Below are 18,930 nucleotides of genomic sequence, written 5' to 3' on the forward strand. Positions count from 1 at the left end.
CTCACTTACTGCACTCCACAATGTAGTGATTCAGTATTTAAACTGTATTTAATAAAAGTCATGGGGCAGCGTTGACAAGTTTATTCTCTCCTGGATGTGTGAGCTGCACGATTTCCGATATGTGTGTGTGTGTCAGTAAGCAGCTCATTAATACAGAACGTTAATTAAAGGCTCTAATGCACACCAGCACACCAGTATATGTGTGTATTGTATGAGCTAGACGACGAACGCTGATGACGTGTGACGTCATGGTAGTGGTGTCCCAATCCTTAGGGGAATATCTTCTCCCCTACCCCTTGGCACTCTTTTAAGGGATGGGGTATAAAATAGAATTGGGATTGGGCCTAAAACATCTCCACACAAAATGGGACAGGGTTCAGAGTGGCTTGTCTAAAAACATCTACAGCAAGGACTTAAGTCAAAGGTTGATGCAATCTTTTTAAACTTGCACCATGTCAAATATGAGTCACAGTGAGGACACCCAAAACAATGCAAATACTAACTTGTCAACAGCTTTCACAAACATAACCAGCAGACTGCCTGTGGCTGTGCATTTGTTGGTCTAGTACAGTGTTTTTTGAAGGGAAGCAGTAAGGAGTTATGTAGAAGGGGTTTAACAAAAGATCAAGCGGATCACAGGCTTTCACATCCTCTGGGTGAAGTTTTCAGGAAAGACCCCTTTTTTCCCAAGATCTTTACTCTGAACCCAGTCAGACTCTCTGACTCCCATCAACCACCCTTCATCCTGTAAGCACAGAAAGTCAAGTTAGGTGATCCTAACATCAAGATCTTGGTAAGAACTGGTCAAAACAACGACTATACTAACCTGCTCTTCTGGGTTTTCATAGCTCATTACAAGCACCACATCTCCAGCCTTCAACTCCAACTCATCGGAGTCAGTGGCATTGTAGTCGTGCATCGTTTTCACCTATATTCACACAGATACCTGTCTCACTTCTTCTGCTTCAAATTCTGATAAAAAAAAAACCAATGATAGTTAAATTAAACAATAATTTTTCACTTACTTTAAACAGGAAGGATTCTGGCATCTCTACACTCTCTGTGGTCGCCTGTGCAGTCTGGATTAAACAAGAAATGTAAATACAACAACATACATAGACTTTATATGTTTTAATATATTATTTGTATAATTAGCATCAAAACATTTAAGGTTCTCCACTTAGTGCCTGACAAGCTGATGCTACCCTTTCAAAGTCTGCATCTGCTCCTTCAGTCCACCAGAGGGAGTGATAATCACCTGATTATCAGCATAAAATACCATTCAAAAGAATTTTTATTATTTTTGCAACAAGGGCTGCATTTATTTGATCAGAAACACAGTAAAAACAGCAACAAAGACAACAACAACAACAGCAGCAGCAGGCGGATAATGAATAGTTTGGGGCAGATAGCGATAGTCTTTGTTTGCGCTTTGGCGCTGGTACTGATCCACCAGCAGCACTTGACACTACTGTGCCTCTATACTGCACGCAGGGTTTTTTTATGCGCCGTCTCTACTCAAAAGACCAAGATTCCTTGCGAATAGAACATGCGCAGAACACACATTTTGATGGTGATATGCCGAAACGCGTTTACAAGACCAAATATTCGGGTTAGAAAAGGGGTACCCCAGGTATAATATCCCGGTTTTTAAAAACCGGGATATGAGCATATCCGGGTTTTTGCTGGTGTTTACATGCTTGTGCGCGACCGGGTTATTGCTAATATCCCGGTTTTGAACGGGTTATTGGCTGCATGTAAACGTAGTCAGTGTGATTTTTTGTGAACGGTAGTTTATGTTGATGCAAGGTTTGAGTCACTTATAGACTTCCTGTATGTCTTTTAGGCTCTTGCTTTGGGTTATCAGATTTTCACTTTTGGATCATACGCTATGCCATTTTATTCATTTACTCATCACTTACTTCAGTTTCAGCCACCACCTCTTCTGTAACAGCTGCCTTTTCTGTGGCCTGCAAAAAGGGAAAGACCGGGAGATAAAGAAGGAGAGAGCCAATACAGATTGAGGAATAAAAGGCAGAAATACCAAGAGAGAGCCAAGAATTGAAAGAGAGAACAAAAAGAGGCAAATTACACACCTATACTCATAACATAGCAAGCCCAGCTGTTGCTGTTACTACTACTACAACTACTACTACTGCTACTACTAGCACTTCTACCAGCATTCTCCCAGTTGCCATGCTAAGCATCTTTAATCTCCCATCCAGAGTTTCCTGCAGGAGCATGACCTCAATATAGCACAGCTCAGCTCCTGTTAGCTTGCTCTATGAGATTTGTACCTGAGCCCCATCATCGTCACACCCTGGGGCCTGCAGGGTAGAATCACTGACATTCCCCTGAGAGCCATCATCATCCCAGGCGGGGTATGCGGCCGGAGCATGCACAGGTTGGCTACCATCATCATCCCAGGTAGCCTGAGTGCCATCATCGCCCCAGCCAAAGTGCACAGGCTGGGTATCATCATCGTCCCATGTCTGAGGCACCTCAGCTTCATTCTGTGTTTGCTACATGTGCCATGGAGGTGGGCAGGTACGGCGGTGATGGGAATGTTGGGGAAGGGGGCATGTGGGAGCAGGGGAAAAGCATGAGCAGGGATCATTCAGAGTGGAGAAAGAATGAGAAGCCAGAAAGACTGTGAAACACAGCACCTGAACAAAGTACTGGAGGTCATCTAGCCTCTATGGAATGACGTGCGACGTGCAACATTAATATCGTGGACAGTTACTTAAGTGGGACAGACAGACATTTACAATCTTTAGCAGGAAAGCTTTGCAGTGAAAGGAAATTTAATGGAATAGCTTTTTTGCAACTGTTTGACACCATACAGAGGCAGAACGATTTCTCTAACCATTACATATATTGAATGATATTGGCTAAAATAGCGTAAGAATCTGTGTGAATTAAAAGGAAAGGTTATGTATGCTGATACACATTAGGGGCCCTATCATACACCCGGCGCAATGCAACACAAGGCGCAGCGCAAGTGTGTTTAATAGTTTCAGTCCGGCGCTGTTCGCATTTTCCAGTCCAGGGCCACGTCGTTTAATTAGCAAATGCATTTGCGCCTATTTTTGTGCCCATGGCCGTGCTGATCTAAAAAAGAGGTTTGTTCAGGTGTATTGCTGGCACAATGCTACCATAAGAAGCTGAAAATAGACTGCGCCATAGACCAACTCAAATCTGGTCTAAAGTCTGGCGCAATGTTTTTTCTTTGTTATTTAAAGAGCGTGTTAGTATAGGCAGGTCCACAGTGCGCGTACACGCTGCTTATTAAACACAGGGACGCACAGCAGCACACAAACATGCCAAATATTACATTTAAGGATTGCAATGCATAAGAATTTTTTTGTAGGCTAATTAAATATAAAAATGCCTACATGTCATAATGGATAGTCGCATGTATCAGAATTAGGCTAATCTATTTGCTCACACACGAGCAGCTCCGTTTAATCTCGGAGACGCGTTCTGTCTTTGCACTTGCCAAATTCCGCCATGTAAATAGCAAATCCGTCATGGCACGAGCGCAACTGGCTCTTAAAGGGAATGAAAGATGAGAGTCTGATTGGTTTATTGCACATTACGCCCAAAAAACACCCATTAATCATTAAGAGAATAGGGACAACACGTTTAGACCATGTGCTCGGGCGCGCCAACCGTTTTTCCGTCGGTAAAATAGCAAAAGTGGATTTGGACATGCCCTGAGTGCACCTGCGCCGTGCGCTTTACACTTTGCGTTTAGATCGTTAAAATAGGGCCCTAGAATTTTGAGCAAACATAAAGGCACACTCACCTCCCATGAATCCCAAGTCTGTCAAAATGCACAAAAACTAAGCAAAATTAATGACTGGACAGAACAGATTTGTCAAATTGATTAAGAGGCATTTACACTGAAGTTCCATTGCATGAATATATGAAGCACTAGAACAGTGCTATAAGGTAAACTGAATAAAAGTTTAATTAAAACTATGAAATACTTAGTTCCTCTAATTCTGACAGACCTGTGCGGCTGGTGTGGTGGCAGCCTGAAGTGAGTCCAGATCCATGTCAAGCAGATTAGCAGTGGCTGGAGCATCATACTGATAAAAAGAAGAAAGTATCCTTTTTTCATTTTTGGTTTTATAACTCCAGTGAGCATTTCATATTATTAAGTGACTGATTTTACTTGTTGTGGGCAGAAAGATCACAGCATACAAACAGAGTAGCATCACATTAGTGAAATTCCAGTGAGATTCTGCAGGAAAAACAAAGCTCCATTGCCACTTTTAAACTGAGAAAATTTCTGTTGGTCAACATGCAGGGAATTAATTTTACTGACTTAAGTGTTTGTGTTGCACTGCATGAGGCAAATGGTGGTCACACCGGATACTGATTGGTTTTCAGACCCCCCAATACAGTAAAACTGCACATTTTAGAGTGGCCTTTTATTGTGGCCAGCTTAAGGTACACCTTTGCAGTAATCGTGTTGTCTAACCAGCATCTTGATTTGACACACCTGTGAGGTGGATGGATTATCTCGGCAAAGGTATGCAAAGGAAAAGTGCTCACTAACACAGATTTAGACAGATTTGTGAACAATATTTGAGAGAAACAGGCCTTTTGTGTACATAGAGAAAGTCTTAGATCTTTGAGTTCAGCTCATGAAAAATGGGGGCAAAAACAAAAGTGTTGCGTTTATAATTTTGTTAGTATAAGAAGCATCTTCATTCCTGAAGACGAGGAATACAAGAGAAGAAGGTACTGCTGACCTGTGTTGGCGAAGTGACACTGATGTTTGGTGTGGCAGCCTCACCAAACAGATTGATAATGTTCTCCTGCTTCATATCCTTTGATGGAGTAACTTTAGGAGGTGGAGGAACCACAGGCTTTAGCTAGAAACACACATAAATATGAAATACGGATTCATATTTCATTGACCAATCACTGCAATACTGAGAAATCATGGCAATTACTAATTTTTGCTCAAGCATATATATATATATATATATATATATATATATATATATATATATATATATATATAATTTAGAAAATGTTCATTCTTATTTTGTGAAAACTGTATGTGCTGGGAAAGTTTTTTTACTGATATCTTTGTACTCTGCATTATCAAAAAAAAAATTTGCAAATCACTAGCTTTTTTTTTCTGCAAGATACAGGGCTGTGTTATTGTACATGGCAAATACATGTTGCTTTCTAAATCCATACCTTGGACGGAGATTTGGGAATGGCTGGCAGTCCTCCTGGGCTCAACGTGTGATTGGCATCTTGTGTTCTGTCACTGGAGCATAAAGTACAGATAATGATATACAGTACCATGGCTATGAAGAGCCCCTCTGTGTCATGCTTTGATTAGGCACAACCCAAGCACCAATACTTTACAGTGCAAGCCATAGTCTTAGATGAACAGTGTAACCAAAAGCCTATCTAGGATACCTACAAGCCAGAACTGACATAGTCCGGATACTATCAAACTTAACAGTTATCCATGCAGACAAAGTTACTTCCTGTGCAAACTCATTCTGCTCATGCAATGAAATCAAACACACTGTGAAGGCATCACAAATTTCAAAGAATGCAAACACAATTCCAGAATGCAAAACTATTGCTAGAAATTATTCCTATATAACTCCTACAGTTCCAGTGCTGCAGACGGACTGCACTAACCATTGTCTAGCTGGGCAGCACTTGAGGGGACGCAAAAAGCTTCAGTACAGAATGCAGAGACACACGCACACACACACACACACACACACACACAAACACAAACACAAACACAAACACAAACACACCACTGTAGGGCTACCAAGGTTACCTCTTCTGGGCTGCTGATGTCCTCACCCCTTGGCTACCTGTTTTTCTATGAGAGTGGTGTTGGGGTTTGTTCATTTATTTAATTGTATAAACTGTAATTACTGTATATGTAATTATACCAATACTAATTATTGCCATATGCAATTTAGACACCATTTTGAGGCAGAATGTATACAAATGAACCAGCATGGTTAAAATTTACAATAAATTCAATTCAGTGCTTATAGATGAAACACTATGTGTGTATGCTGCTAATAAATTTGACTAACCTGGACATATCTTGATTTTCTAATTTCTCCAGCGTATCATTCAGATTCTGATTAATCTGTAAGAGAAAGGTTAATTCATGCAAAGACTAGTCACTAGTCAGGTGATCATCTGATTTACTTTAACCATGTAATTCTGTCACTTTGGAAGGCATTCCATGTGTACACATTCAAATGTACACATTCACATTATTTTTTATTTACATGTAATGCTGATAATCTTTTTTATCATATATATTTACTTGAAGTACCACTTAGATAAAAAAAAAATATTTGAATAATTTAGTATCACATTAACATTCACCATTCTCTGACGTTGGCTATTGGTCACATGACATGCAGGTAAACAAATAAAATATTTAATAATTTTTTTTAAATTGATTTTATTTTTTAGAATTTTTTAGAACCCCAGTTTGCAGAAACTTGATATAATGTAAAGTTTAATGCATTATATGGTGTTAATTACAACAAACTGAATATATTTTCTTACTTTTTGTATCTTTATATCGATATGGTAAAATATTATCCAATTCAAATCAATGTGATAAACAATCTAGGTCAAAAGCAATCATAAAAATATTCTGATTCTATTAACAAAAATGTGTAGGCAATACCTAATGGATTATGTTACTAACAAAATGTTTCGCACCTGAGTATAAGTCGCATCAGTCCAAAAATACGTCATGACGAGGAAAAAACATATATAAGTCGCACCGGACTATAATGGCGCGTTTCCACCGAGTGGTACGGTACGGTACGGGTCGGTACGGTCTGTTAACCATGATTTGGCTAGCGTTTCCACCGCCAACAGTACCCTTACTTGATAGGCGTGGTGTATTCCAGAAAGTAGTGATAACGTCACTTGATAGGCGTGGTGTATGACGGAAAGTAGCTTGACGTCATTCGATCGCGCGGGAAGAGGAAAGTTCACCGCAAACAACAATGGAGGACATACAGCAGATCCTATTCTTGCTTCTCGGTGTGTGGCTGTTTATCTCAAGGAAGAGACAATATTTGTTTGAGCAAAGGCTACGTGCTGCAAGGAAAAACACAGCGGAAAAATACAGGGGAATTTGGGAAATTTTAAGGAGCTGGGACGAGACAGACAACCGCGCGAGTAAAGACAAGGCAAGACAAACACGACGGCGCAGGCGGGTAAGCTTGAGCTAAGCTAACTTTTTTATGTCATGTATTAATGTATTTCGTCTTATGTGCTAACTAAGCAATATTGTTATAGATTAAATAACCCTACACTGAATAAATAATTACAATAAGCCCTGCCTGTGAAACCAGATTTTAACTGTGCCAACTGTAAACTACAGTCTATTCATTAAGCACTATGAAGGTTACTTTTTAAGATCATTAAACTTTTACATGAATCTGTTGATGCCTATATTATTACAAGTGCAATACTAGTTGTGGTTAATGATAGATTAGAAGTATAATTTTGAGAAAATAGTTATATCTGTAAGCTATTTTTTCTTTGTGCTTTAATGACACCAAAGTTCCCTCTCTGGTGCAGTATATTAGATATTTTAACAAATTTATATATTCTATCGTGTCCAAGGGTAACTCTTACAATGTTTATAATACTTTATATAATACTTTATGTATTTTTTCATCCGGCGTATGATAGTTGCACTTTTAATTAAATGACCCACCATCACTGCGACATTGTATTAATCTTAACTTTTTTGTTTGTTTGTTTTCTAGATACTCAATCTGGTGCAAAATCAGCGCCGCAGACCAACCGTTTGGACTTTCAGCCGCTCAAATGACTGGTGGGATGTGATCGTTCCAGGATTCACACACACACAGTGGTTGAACAACTTCAGGATGTCTGAAGAAACATTTATATTCCTTTGTGCCATGGTGCATCCAGCAATGGAAAAGCAGGACACAAACTACAGAGAGTGTGTTCCCCTTAAGAAAAGAGTTGCCATTGCACTATGGAAGCTTGCAACCAACAGCGACTACAGAAGTATTGGCCATCTTTTTGGTGTCAGCAGAACAACAGTGTGTCGGTGCGTCCAGGAATTCTGCAAGGCCGCTAGCATGTTGTTAGTTCCAGAACAGATATGTTTCCCTGACCAGCAGAAGTTCAAAGAGATGGCAGCCTACTTTGAGAACCGGTGGGGGCTTCCACAGTGTGTTGGTGCCATTGATGGGTCACACATACCCATAATAGCCCCAAAGGAGTACCACTGCGATTACTTTAATAGAAAAGGCTGGCATTCCATCATCCTGCAAGGAGTAGTTGACGGAAAAGGACTATTTTGGAGTGCATATGCAGGAATGGCTGGAAGTTTGCATGATGCTCGGGTTCTGAGACTATCTACATTGTGGGAGTTGGTCGAGCGTGGAAGCCTCTACCCAGCTTGCACCAGGAACATCAGTGGGGTGAATGCTGGCTTTTATGTGCTAGGAGACTCTGCCTACCCTTTGCAGAATTGGCTCCTAAAACCATTCCCTGACAATGGCCGGCTGACAGCAGAACAACTGACCTACAACAAAAAAGTGTGCAGGGCTCGGGTGGTGGTAGAAAATGCTTTTGGGAGACTCAAAGGAAGGTGGCGGTGCCTTATGAAGAGGAATGACAGTGACATCGAACTGGTGAAGTCCATGGTGTTGACTTGTTGTGCTCTGCACAATCTTTGTGAAAGGCATGGAGAGGATTACCAGCACGAATGGGATACACCTGTTGCTGCAGAGCCTGTGGTGCCACTGGCACAGGGTGCAGAGGAGGAGGGCAGGGATGTACGCGAGGGTCTGATGCGTTATTTGAACAGTTAAATCTGTTGTACAGATAGCAAAGGCACACCTGTGTAAACGCTAAGTTTTGATTTTATGGACATGAATAAATCCTTTTTACTTTTACCCTGCCTCTTCATATTTTGTGAAATATTTTTGCCGCTGCCTCTTATGTAGATGGTGTTGAAACAATAATAATTCATTTTGGGTAACTATATCAAATGGCCAATCTGGTAACGCTTAAGATAATACTGCGCAAGTACACATAATTTACAGCATACCTTTTGGTAATTATAGAGTGTGTACATGTAATTATAGGGGAACAATTTATAATATTTGGTGAATAAAGGAGTAACAACCATGAAAAATACAAATAAAATGCAGTATTTCATAACTAAGCTACCCAACTAAGGGCTAATTATTTTAATATTACATGGTATGTAGCTTATGACCTATTATGCTAAAAAACATGGAAAATTACAAATAATTTATGCAGTAATTCATGATTACAGCCCGGAAAGTACTGCATAAGTACACCGAATTTACAGCGTACCTTTCTGTAATTATTGTACATACTTTATAAGTACACGTGTAATTATAAGGGAACAATTTATAATATTTATAATATTAATTTATAATATTTGGGGTAAAGAACTTATTACTCTGCAATACCTATGACTGTAAAAATAAATAAATTCAGATTTTGTTTGCAATAAATGTAAAGTAACACATTGCTAACTAATTTGTATTTAAGGCAAGCATAATCTCCCAAATGGCCATTATGGCCAAGGTAGCAAACAATAGATGTCATTGACACCAGATGACAGGAACATTAATAAAACGACCTCAATTTATAGAATGGGTAAGGGAGGAATTGTGTGAGATGGCCATTGAACACAGGACACATGAGGTAATGAAAAAGTACTTTAATTTAAAAAGTCAAACAAATGCTATTGACAAAAAAATGAGCTGTGCGACAGAAAAAAGGTTTTGTAAACAAGTGCAAACAAAAATTAAAAGTGCAAACAAAGTAAACGAGTGCAAACAAAAAACTAAATAAGTCCAAAAAAATTAAACAAGTCCAAAAAAGTAAACAAGTCTAAAGTGCTGTGTGCAAAAGAGCACAAGTGGCTGGATCATGGCACAGGGTTGGGGCGACTACTCAACGCCTGCACCAGCTGACTGAGCGTGCCGAGGAAGGCCTGATTGAAGCTTGCAGACTGCTCCATGTGTTGGCGAGTTAGTTCAGCCTCATGCCGCCTTGCCTCACGTGCATCCTCCAGCATAAGTTCGAAGCGCCGGTCACGGCGTTCCTCTATCCTCTCCAACCACTCCTGCTGCTTCTCATCAGCTGCCTGCATCTCAACCAGGGCCGCATGAACATCCTGTTGCCCCCTTTTCCTCTTGCCTGGAATGCAAAAGAGACAGGAATGTTGGTTTGTTTAGCGAAGCATTTTGATCCTTGTGATTTGAGCCAACCAATATTATGGGGAGATATCTACAGTACTACAATACAATGTCTAAATTGGACATGTATATATTAACATATGACGATAATGAACTCATGATACAATATTGCGATACTCCACGACATATGATAAAAGGTAAAAAAAAAAAATTATTGTCGATTAAAATGAAAACTTGGATATTACATTGTGGGTTTAAATGGATAGGCTTGGACTTGGTGCTTGTAACCCAAGGACAATGGTGACACCAGAATAAAAATATTCATGATTCTGAAGCTGAAAATACTGAATTATTTTAGACGAATATTCTTAACGTTCTGGTAATAAGACATTTGCCATTATGAGGACCCACAAATATTCCCCCATTGCATTAGTATACATCATAAGCAACATTATATAGTAATTTAATGTAGTACTGACACTCTGAAAACATGAATTATTTCTCACACAGTAATTTTTATTTTGGGAGAACTATCCATGATACATATTGTCAACATCCACAATACGTATTGTTGCGCTTTTGTATTGCGAAATATATTATGGCACGATATATTGTTACACCTCTAGTATATATTATTACAGTATTATACATTTCTTTTCACTCTGGTGTTTATGTCTTACCGATTGTAATACGCCGAGGTTCACTCGAAGTTGATGGAGCAGATTCTGGTGGTGGTGTCGGGGTTGATGTCCTGGCAGGCGAACTTGAGCTTTCAAGAATGGAAATCTCATCAAGTGCCTCCATTTCCTCCTGACAGCTAGGATGCTCAACTGAAAATTTACAAAAGTCACGTTAATAACACAAACGGCAACAATGCGGTTGAGATAAATACTGAACATACAACGTAGTAGGACTGAGTGGGTAGCCAAACAAAGCATTTTTACTTTGTATAATGTACATAAGTATTTTTTTTTCAAGTATCTATAATTTTATAAGAGTAACTTTTATTGCACTACATTCCAAAGCATAATATTGTACTTTTTACCCCACAACATTACTGTACTGTTTAAGCCTATTGAATGTGGACATTTTCACCTTGCTCTGATATTTCATAATAATTTTCAGACGGAGTTCTTACTCTTTCCTTAAGCTATATCATTGGACCCATCTCTCTTTAATATATATTTAGTAGAATATGTTTAGTAATAAAACAGTTGTATTTTATTAGGGTATCTGTAGGCTACAAGTAACGTTACTGGACATGTACTCCGTCCACCACAGGCTAATAAACTAACGTTAGCGTTTTGCTAGCTTGCAAATGATCGGTTGATACCACACTGGCTGGCTGACAGACAAACAACAGACTTGCACAAAAGTTGTGCATTGAACGTAAGCTTTCCCGTGATCGATGTATACTAACGTTATATTTCACAATTACAAACTTACCGGGAGGCTCCATCATCGACTCCAGCAACGAGGTAGCCGTATCGATGCCTCCTTCTCGTCCCAAACTCGCCGGTCTGTGCCCGTAGATGGCGTCCATCATTTCTAGCCACTTCCAATTTTTTCTGTGAACACCACTCTGGCTGTTGTGGTCTTTCACCTTACGATAGTCACTCCGCAGTTTCTTGCATTTAATGCGGCACTGCTCGGACGTCCGCTGGTAACCCTCGACAGCCATCCTCTCAGAAACATGCTGAAAAACCTTTTCGTTTCTCACCATGCCATCGAGTTCCCTTTGCACCCTTTCTTCACCGATGATACCCAAGAAGTTCTGCACCTCCTGGGTCGACCACGGTAAAGTTATTATGCTGCGCGGCGACATTGTTGCGACGTTGTTGTAATTTAAAAATGGCGCCTCGTGTGTTGTGTCTTTCCCCTTGCGGCACGCGCAAATGACGATTCTCTGTCAACCAATCAACGTTCTGCAGTGAGTCTAGCTCCACCCTTTAGTACCGTTCCACTGTGCTAGGTACCCCAACGGAAGGGTACCCAAAAAGTGGTACGGTACGGTTCGGCTTTTTGGTACCATTCTCAACTTTTGGCAGTGGAAACGCAAATAAAAGGGTACCGACCCGTACCGTACCGTACCACTCGGTGGAAACGCGCCATAAGTCGCATTTATTTAGACCCAAGAACCAAGAGAAAACATTACCATCTACAGCCGCGAGAGGGCGCTATATGCTCCTTAGTGTAGACTACAGGAGCACTGAGCAGCATCTCTGGCCGTATAGAGCGCCCTCTCGCGGCTGTAGACAGTAATGTTTTCTGTTAGTTCATTTCTCTCGGTTCATGTCAAATTAATTTTTATAAATAAGTCGCACCTGACTATAAGTCGCAGGACCAGCCAAAATATGAAAAAAGTGTGACTTATAGTCTGGAAAATACAGTATATACTGTAAATATATACTGTACATACATTACCAGACGTTTTACTTCTAATTAAATTACAATTTATATACAAAACATATTGATGGGGTTGTGCTGCAGTCCTTACTTTTCCCATTTCTCTGTGAAACTTCTCCTCCAGGCCAGCCATGCTCTGGAATGTATTCACATAAAAGCCAACACGACTGGAAGATAGCAAACACAATCTTAGCCCTCCACAAGATGACAACAGATCTCAGTCTAAGACGGCACACCCATGGACCATTTATGACCCATCTGGTGCAAACTGCTTCTCAGGCTTCTACATAATTTCTGTGATTCAGGGTGTGCTGGTACTGTATTTGACAGAGTGGCAAACACAGAGGCTCATGGCACTGAATCTGTGAAATATGTTCAGACTTTTGATTGAGGCACCTGCTCTTAGCAATTAAACTACATATTATTTAAAACAGATACATTTTCCACTAATTTCTTTGAAACACAGAAAAGATCTGTGAAAGTAAGACAGTAAATAAATCCAGACCTGTTCCACAGAGATGGCAGTTCCTCCTGCAAATCTATATTAATCTCCTCAAACACTTTCTGTGCTTTCTCCAGCTCTTCCTCTGCCTATAAACACAGCAAATTACATTATCACATGACATGGAGTTCAATCATCTCATTCACCCAAGAGACGAAACTCAAATGGGTTTGGAACAACTTGAGGGTAAGTAAATGATGACAGACTATCATTTTAAGTTATAGTGTGTCACCTGACTCCTGGTGAGGTTGGTTTGAGCCACGTTATGAGCAGACAGGATGCCCTGTGCCCAGCCTGGGGCAGCCCTCTCCAGCAGGGAAACTGGCTACGTAGAGAAAAAAATTAATAGAAAATACATGAAATATAAATCTTCCTCTGACTGTAGAAAAATTAAAACAACATCAAAACTAAGGGCTGCACCTTGGTGATCTTGATCCCCTCCTTTTTCTTGCCTTTGTTCAACGCAGCATAGTTGTGTCTTGCGCTGTCATAGTCCACCAGCTTCCTGTCGCGCTTTGCAATACGAGCCTGGAAAGAATTATACAGACATTAAACAGAAAATTACGGCATGATATGCTAAACTACAACATCGTCATGGGATCTTAGTACTTTGATGTCAGGAAACTGGCCCAGGTAAGTGTCCATGGATATAAGCGCATGATCCACAAGTTTCTGATGGAAGTCTGTCCAAAGGAGGTCTGAATCCTGTTATACACACACAACAATAGAAATAAAATATCACAATGGTGCAAAACCATCTTAAATACATTACAACTTCACATACATTCACAGAGACATGTACTGTATCCATAGAGACAACTACAGAGCAGCTGGATCCTTAGTGTTTAAAACTATTTAGGCTAATTCTAGTGTAACTACTTGTGTGGCTAAATAATATTTTTAATGTGGTTACTGCTGAAAAACCATATAGCATTTACATGTTTACAAACTAGCTATGAGAAAAAACAATGAGTCAAAAGCTAAATTATAATCAAAACCCCTTGAGTTACCTCCCATCTGTTTCCTCACTCCTAACATTCCTTTCAAAGAAAGCAGAAATCAAGTAAAAATGGTGGACATGTAGAATGTGCACAGATTACACTACTGTTCAAATGTTTGGGGTCAGTAAGATACAATAAAAATAAATAAATGAATACTTTTCAGTATTTCACAATATTATTGTTTTCATTACATTTTAATCGATTACATGCAGACTTGGCGAGCATAAGAGACTTATTTCAAAACATTAAAAAAATTGTACCAATCCCAAACTTTTAATTGTAGTGTAATATGTAATAAAAGCATGGTGAAATGACAGATGGGCGTGAATTAAAAACAATAATATAAAAAGGAAAAAAGCTGTTGGGGATACCTTGTGCCATATGTGCCCTCAATTAAAACTGTTAAAGGAAGCTTATGTCATTCTTGATCATCTGGTTTACTCTTGAAATTAAACCCATGAAATTGTTTTCTGTAAGTTTCTGTTCTGTGCTGAAATGATTTCCTTTTGAAATATAAAGCGGAGGCAAGACAGCAATAGTCATTTGGAAAAGATCTGCTTCTTGCAGTCAGCTGTAAATGATATTGGGGAAGTTTTTTTTCTTAATAGACCAAGATTGTTACAGTGCAAGACGAGTCAACAACTTTTTTGGTCTATTTTACAATAAATACTATACATTTTAGATGTATAAAAGGGATTTAAAAAAATAAAAAACATGGAAGAACATGCATTTTTATTTCTAGATAATTTCGTCTGAATGTATGGTTTATAAAGTCAGACAAAAACAACACATTTTCTCATATGAAAAATAGGGTTCAATCTACTCCTTAATTACTAAAACACATTTTACTGACAATGACTTAAGTACAAAATAACCTCCAGGAGTGAGTCCACATCCTTTTTGCCATACCAGTCAGCCTCATACATGTCATCCAGGCACTCGTACAGATGTTTAGAAGATTCATGCATGGCTGGGGGAAACCATGAGAAAGACATCAGCAAGGCTAAGAAAACAACATATTTCATTCATGTTGCATTTAGGTGTGTAAATTTGTCAATCCATAATCTCACCTTTCACAGCAGCCAAATAGGCCCGAAGGTCTTTCTGCAGTTTGGTACCCTCGACCTATGTGAGCACATGGTACAAAATTGAAACAGAGAGTCATAGACCAAGATGAACATTTGAAAAATGATTGAGTTAGAAAAAAAAATCCTTACTAGCTGTTTGTTGAAGTTGATCACACCCTCTTCAAATGCCACATCTTTAGTCTCATCTGCCTTGCCAAGCTTTTGGAGAACCTGAGAGAAGATGGTTGCATTATTGACCACATTGCTCATATATTATAAATAATAATAATAATAATTTTCAATGTGCAGTGACAAACCAGAGAGAGAGCTTCCTTGCATTGATGAGAACCACACAGGTTAAACCTGGATACCTGTATTATCCTATAAATGTGTCTGCAACATAAAAGACTGCTGCTCTTTAGAAAGCAACAGCACCAGATTCAAGTCAAGCTCCTGTGGCTGCACAGATGACCACAGAGACATAGCCTACTAAATGTGACTATATTTACTAAATGCTGTACTAATATTATTGCTAAACTGTCAATGATGTATATATTGCTCAAAGACCATGAAATCTCTAATTTCCATAGCCTTATTCAGTGAAAGTTGGTGTGAAGAACCCAAGCATCATTCTAAAGTAAACACAGAATTAATAGTCAGAAAAGCCAGATGGCTGCATTTAATCCCACTGGTAACATTTATGACCACAATTTACTTTTGAGTTTGAAGAGTCTAAAAAAAATAGCTGTTGGTTAATTGTACATAAAGTTGCCAAATGTCAGGCTGCGGTAATCAAAAGTGATGAAGGATGATGGGCAGATGCAGCAGCTCATTTACCGTGGTGAAAGGAAGTCCGACTCATTTCCGCGAATCGGTTCTTTAGAACAATTCGTTCGAAGAACCGGTTAAAACAACGCAATTGCGTCATCGCGTGTCTCCTGCTGTTTTTATTCGGTCTATGTGGTTTCCTCCCAGACAGCAAGCAGTTTCGGCCCAGAACCGGCCCACATCTGGCCTGCGTAAAATCCATGTGGCCAGATCTGGGCCGAAACTGCTTGCTATCTGGGCTGCCATCCCAACGTGATGTTCTAAAATATTCCAAAATGCACGCTCGCTCATATTTCTGTTTATTACATTAATATTTGTTTTGTTTGTTTGTTTATTGTAATTCCTGAGTTTATTTTGTAGTAGACATTAATCTTATAAAGAAAACGTCAGCTTAATCTATATTCTACCTATATACTTTTCAACTCATAAAAAACGTTTTTTGATTCTAAACGTACTAAAATACTAAAATTAACTTACATCATACAGTTCTTGTGTTATGACATGCACGATAGTGGCGGATCTCGGGTTAATGAATAAGTGAGCCGATGAGTGATCAGATTCGTGAACGAATCGTTTGGACTTGTTTTATTTTGAACTGGTTCATTAAAAAAATATCCTACTCAAAAGAACGATTCGTTTACGAATCCGGTAATCGCCGCCGCACTGGCGCGCTCACCTTTTGAGAGAGTACAGGTTAATGCAATGGTTCAAAAGCAATAAATTGATTGTGTAAGCGTGAAACACACAGAGCGAACGCACAAATCTTGTTTTTCAGAAGCAGCTTTCTATTCGTTTCCATAGCAGCACCACTGCAGTGAAATAAACAGCGAGAGATCTTACGTCTCCAAAATTGTCTTATCCATTAAATTCTTAAAACATCTGCAAATATATGGAAAATGGAAATGCGTGTATTTTAGTATTTGCTAGTTAGTATATGGATGAGCCTCGATCGGCTCTGATACGTTGACCGCGTTTTTATCACGATAGAGGAGGTTTTACTGAGATGTAAGGTAGATAATACTAAGATCCGTTTTGAGATGATGTAATTGATGTATATCGGGTTATTTTGGTGTCTTACCTTTTCCTGAGCCCTGGTAATTTTTTTCTGTACATTGCTTGCTATTTTTCCTGCGGAGACCCCTTTCCCCATCGGTAATTCAGCCATGTTTATCTTGATTGTGTTATTTGCTAGAAACGCTTCAAATGAGCATGTGTTAAAATATATTATTCAACAGAGTAATATTTCGCTCAATGCAGGTGCATTCAATTGTAGGCCTTATAATAACACTCGCCCCTGGAATAGAATAAACCCGCACAAGCACACTCGACACAGAGGCTCGTTCACCAATGACAATAGCGCAGTCTTAAAGAGACAGTAAACTATTTTTCATGTCGCACCAACGAGGCCGCCCGCAACCCATTATTTTAGGCCTCTTGTCGATTTTACAATGAAATGGGACATATAAATAAACTTGAGATTGTTCCTGTGGCTCAAGTGGTAGAGCATTGCATTGGCAACCCAAGGTTGTGGGTTTGATTTCCAGGGAACACATGTTAAGCAAAAAGCCTGAATTCACTGTAAGTCGCTCTGGATAAAGTCAAATAAGATAAGGTTAATAAAAAAAAGCTAAAAAGATAAATCTGCTAAATGCATAAGACCAACACCTACAAGAGCTGTTTCTTTCTGCAGGATCTTGTGTTTTTACCACCTGAATTACTGAATGGATTCAAAGCTACTACTTCAAGCTATGCCATAAACAACCATAAAAACGGGACTCAATGATTTGCTTCAGTAGTCTATTTAAATCAGTTACATGTGATTCAAATACATAAAAAAGGAAGAAAAAAAGAAAATAAATGTTTGTGGGTTGTGCATGGGTCAGCCTCATTTGCAGATTGGAATGAACGGAGCTTCATAAACTCCAGAGTTTCTCCGCAAAATCTCCATCACATTTCAGCAGATGGTTCTGATTTATTTGTGTCACATAGCCAGCCTCTTAGTGGTTCATGGATCAAACATTTATTGGAGCACCAGAATTAGGAAGTCCAGGGCATTTGAGAGTTTGTGGTGAGACCTCAAAGCACAGCCTCTAGGAAAGCTGCAAGTGATGTAATTACTATTTCAAAACCAATAGGCATCGGTCGCATGCACAACAATGGAAACAAAAGGAAAATATTCATATTTAAGATGAAACTTACACTAAATATACCAAATATTGTAATAAAATGGTGGCTAAGTGTGACCTAGACTTTGTCATATATTTCATGTGTCTGTGCATTCAAAAATCACTTAAATCATGAAAAGATGCACACACAAAGTATTCTCGTAGCTTCATAAAATTAAGGATGTACCACTGATGTCACATGGACTAGATTAACAACGTCCTCACTATCTTTCTGGGCCTTGAACATGATAGTTGTGTTGCTGTCTATGCAGGGTCAGAAAGCTCTCAGATTTACTCAAAAATATCTTAAGTTGTGTTTTGAAGACAAACGTGTTTGGAACGACATGAGAGTGAGTAATTAATTAAATAATTTTGGAGTGAACTATCCTTTTAAGGAATGTATTCTAACATGCATTGTCTCTGATTCTCAAACCTCTCCATGAATTACCTGCATCCCTGCACATTTTGTATGTCTCCCTCATCTATCACGCCTGATTCAACTCATCAGCTCATTAGTGGAGACTGCAAGATCTGAAGTGGGTGTGTCTGATATAGGGAGACATACAAAATGTGCAGTGCTGGGTACTTCATGAAGAGGTTTGAGAACCACTGTCTGCAGCAGTTTCAAAGTGTCACCAGCAGAGGGGGACTTCGCACGAGTAACTGTTCAGAGTATGCTGTTCATAGACAATTATTTGTCTTAATGACGTT

At 39.2% G+C, this 18,930-nt stretch overlaps 1 protein-coding gene across 5 annotated transcripts; it reads right to left on the reverse strand.

Annotated features, from left to right (window-relative positions):
• Positions 1 to 419: 419 nt before the first annotated feature.
• Positions 420 to 17,400, reverse strand: LOC132152761 (myc box-dependent-interacting protein 1-like). 5 transcript variants are annotated; one of them, XM_059561629.1, is made up of 20 exons: positions 17,133 to 17,400; positions 15,377 to 15,457; positions 15,230 to 15,284; positions 15,035 to 15,129; positions 13,768 to 13,863; positions 13,579 to 13,686; positions 13,391 to 13,483; positions 13,162 to 13,247; positions 12,748 to 12,823; positions 6,096 to 6,151; positions 5,828 to 5,872; positions 5,221 to 5,293; positions 4,764 to 4,886; positions 4,017 to 4,094; positions 3,809 to 3,826; positions 2,298 to 2,522; positions 1,923 to 1,970; positions 1,026 to 1,079; positions 827 to 928; positions 420 to 745 (listed from the first exon to the last, which is right to left on the reverse strand). In XM_059561629.1, exons 1-20 carry the CDS (start codon positions 17,217 to 17,219, stop codon positions 644 to 646), a joined length of 1,701 nt encoding a protein of 566 aa, XP_059417612.1. In that variant the 5' UTR covers positions 17,220 to 17,400; the 3' UTR covers positions 420 to 643. The 5 variants fall into 5 exon arrangements, with proteins under 5 accessions (XP_059417612.1, XP_059417611.1, XP_059417614.1 ...); XM_059561628.1 differs by having other exon boundaries at positions 15,035 to 15,162; XM_059561631.1 differs by lacking the exon at positions 5,828 to 5,872.
• Positions 17,401 to 18,930: the final 1,530 nt, after the last annotated feature.

Source organism: Carassius carassius, chromosome 11 (genome assembly GCF_963082965.1).
Source record: "Carassius carassius chromosome 11, fCarCar2.1, whole genome shotgun sequence".
In the NCBI taxonomy this organism is placed as follows: Eukaryota; Metazoa; Chordata; class Actinopteri; order Cypriniformes; family Cyprinidae; genus Carassius; species Carassius carassius.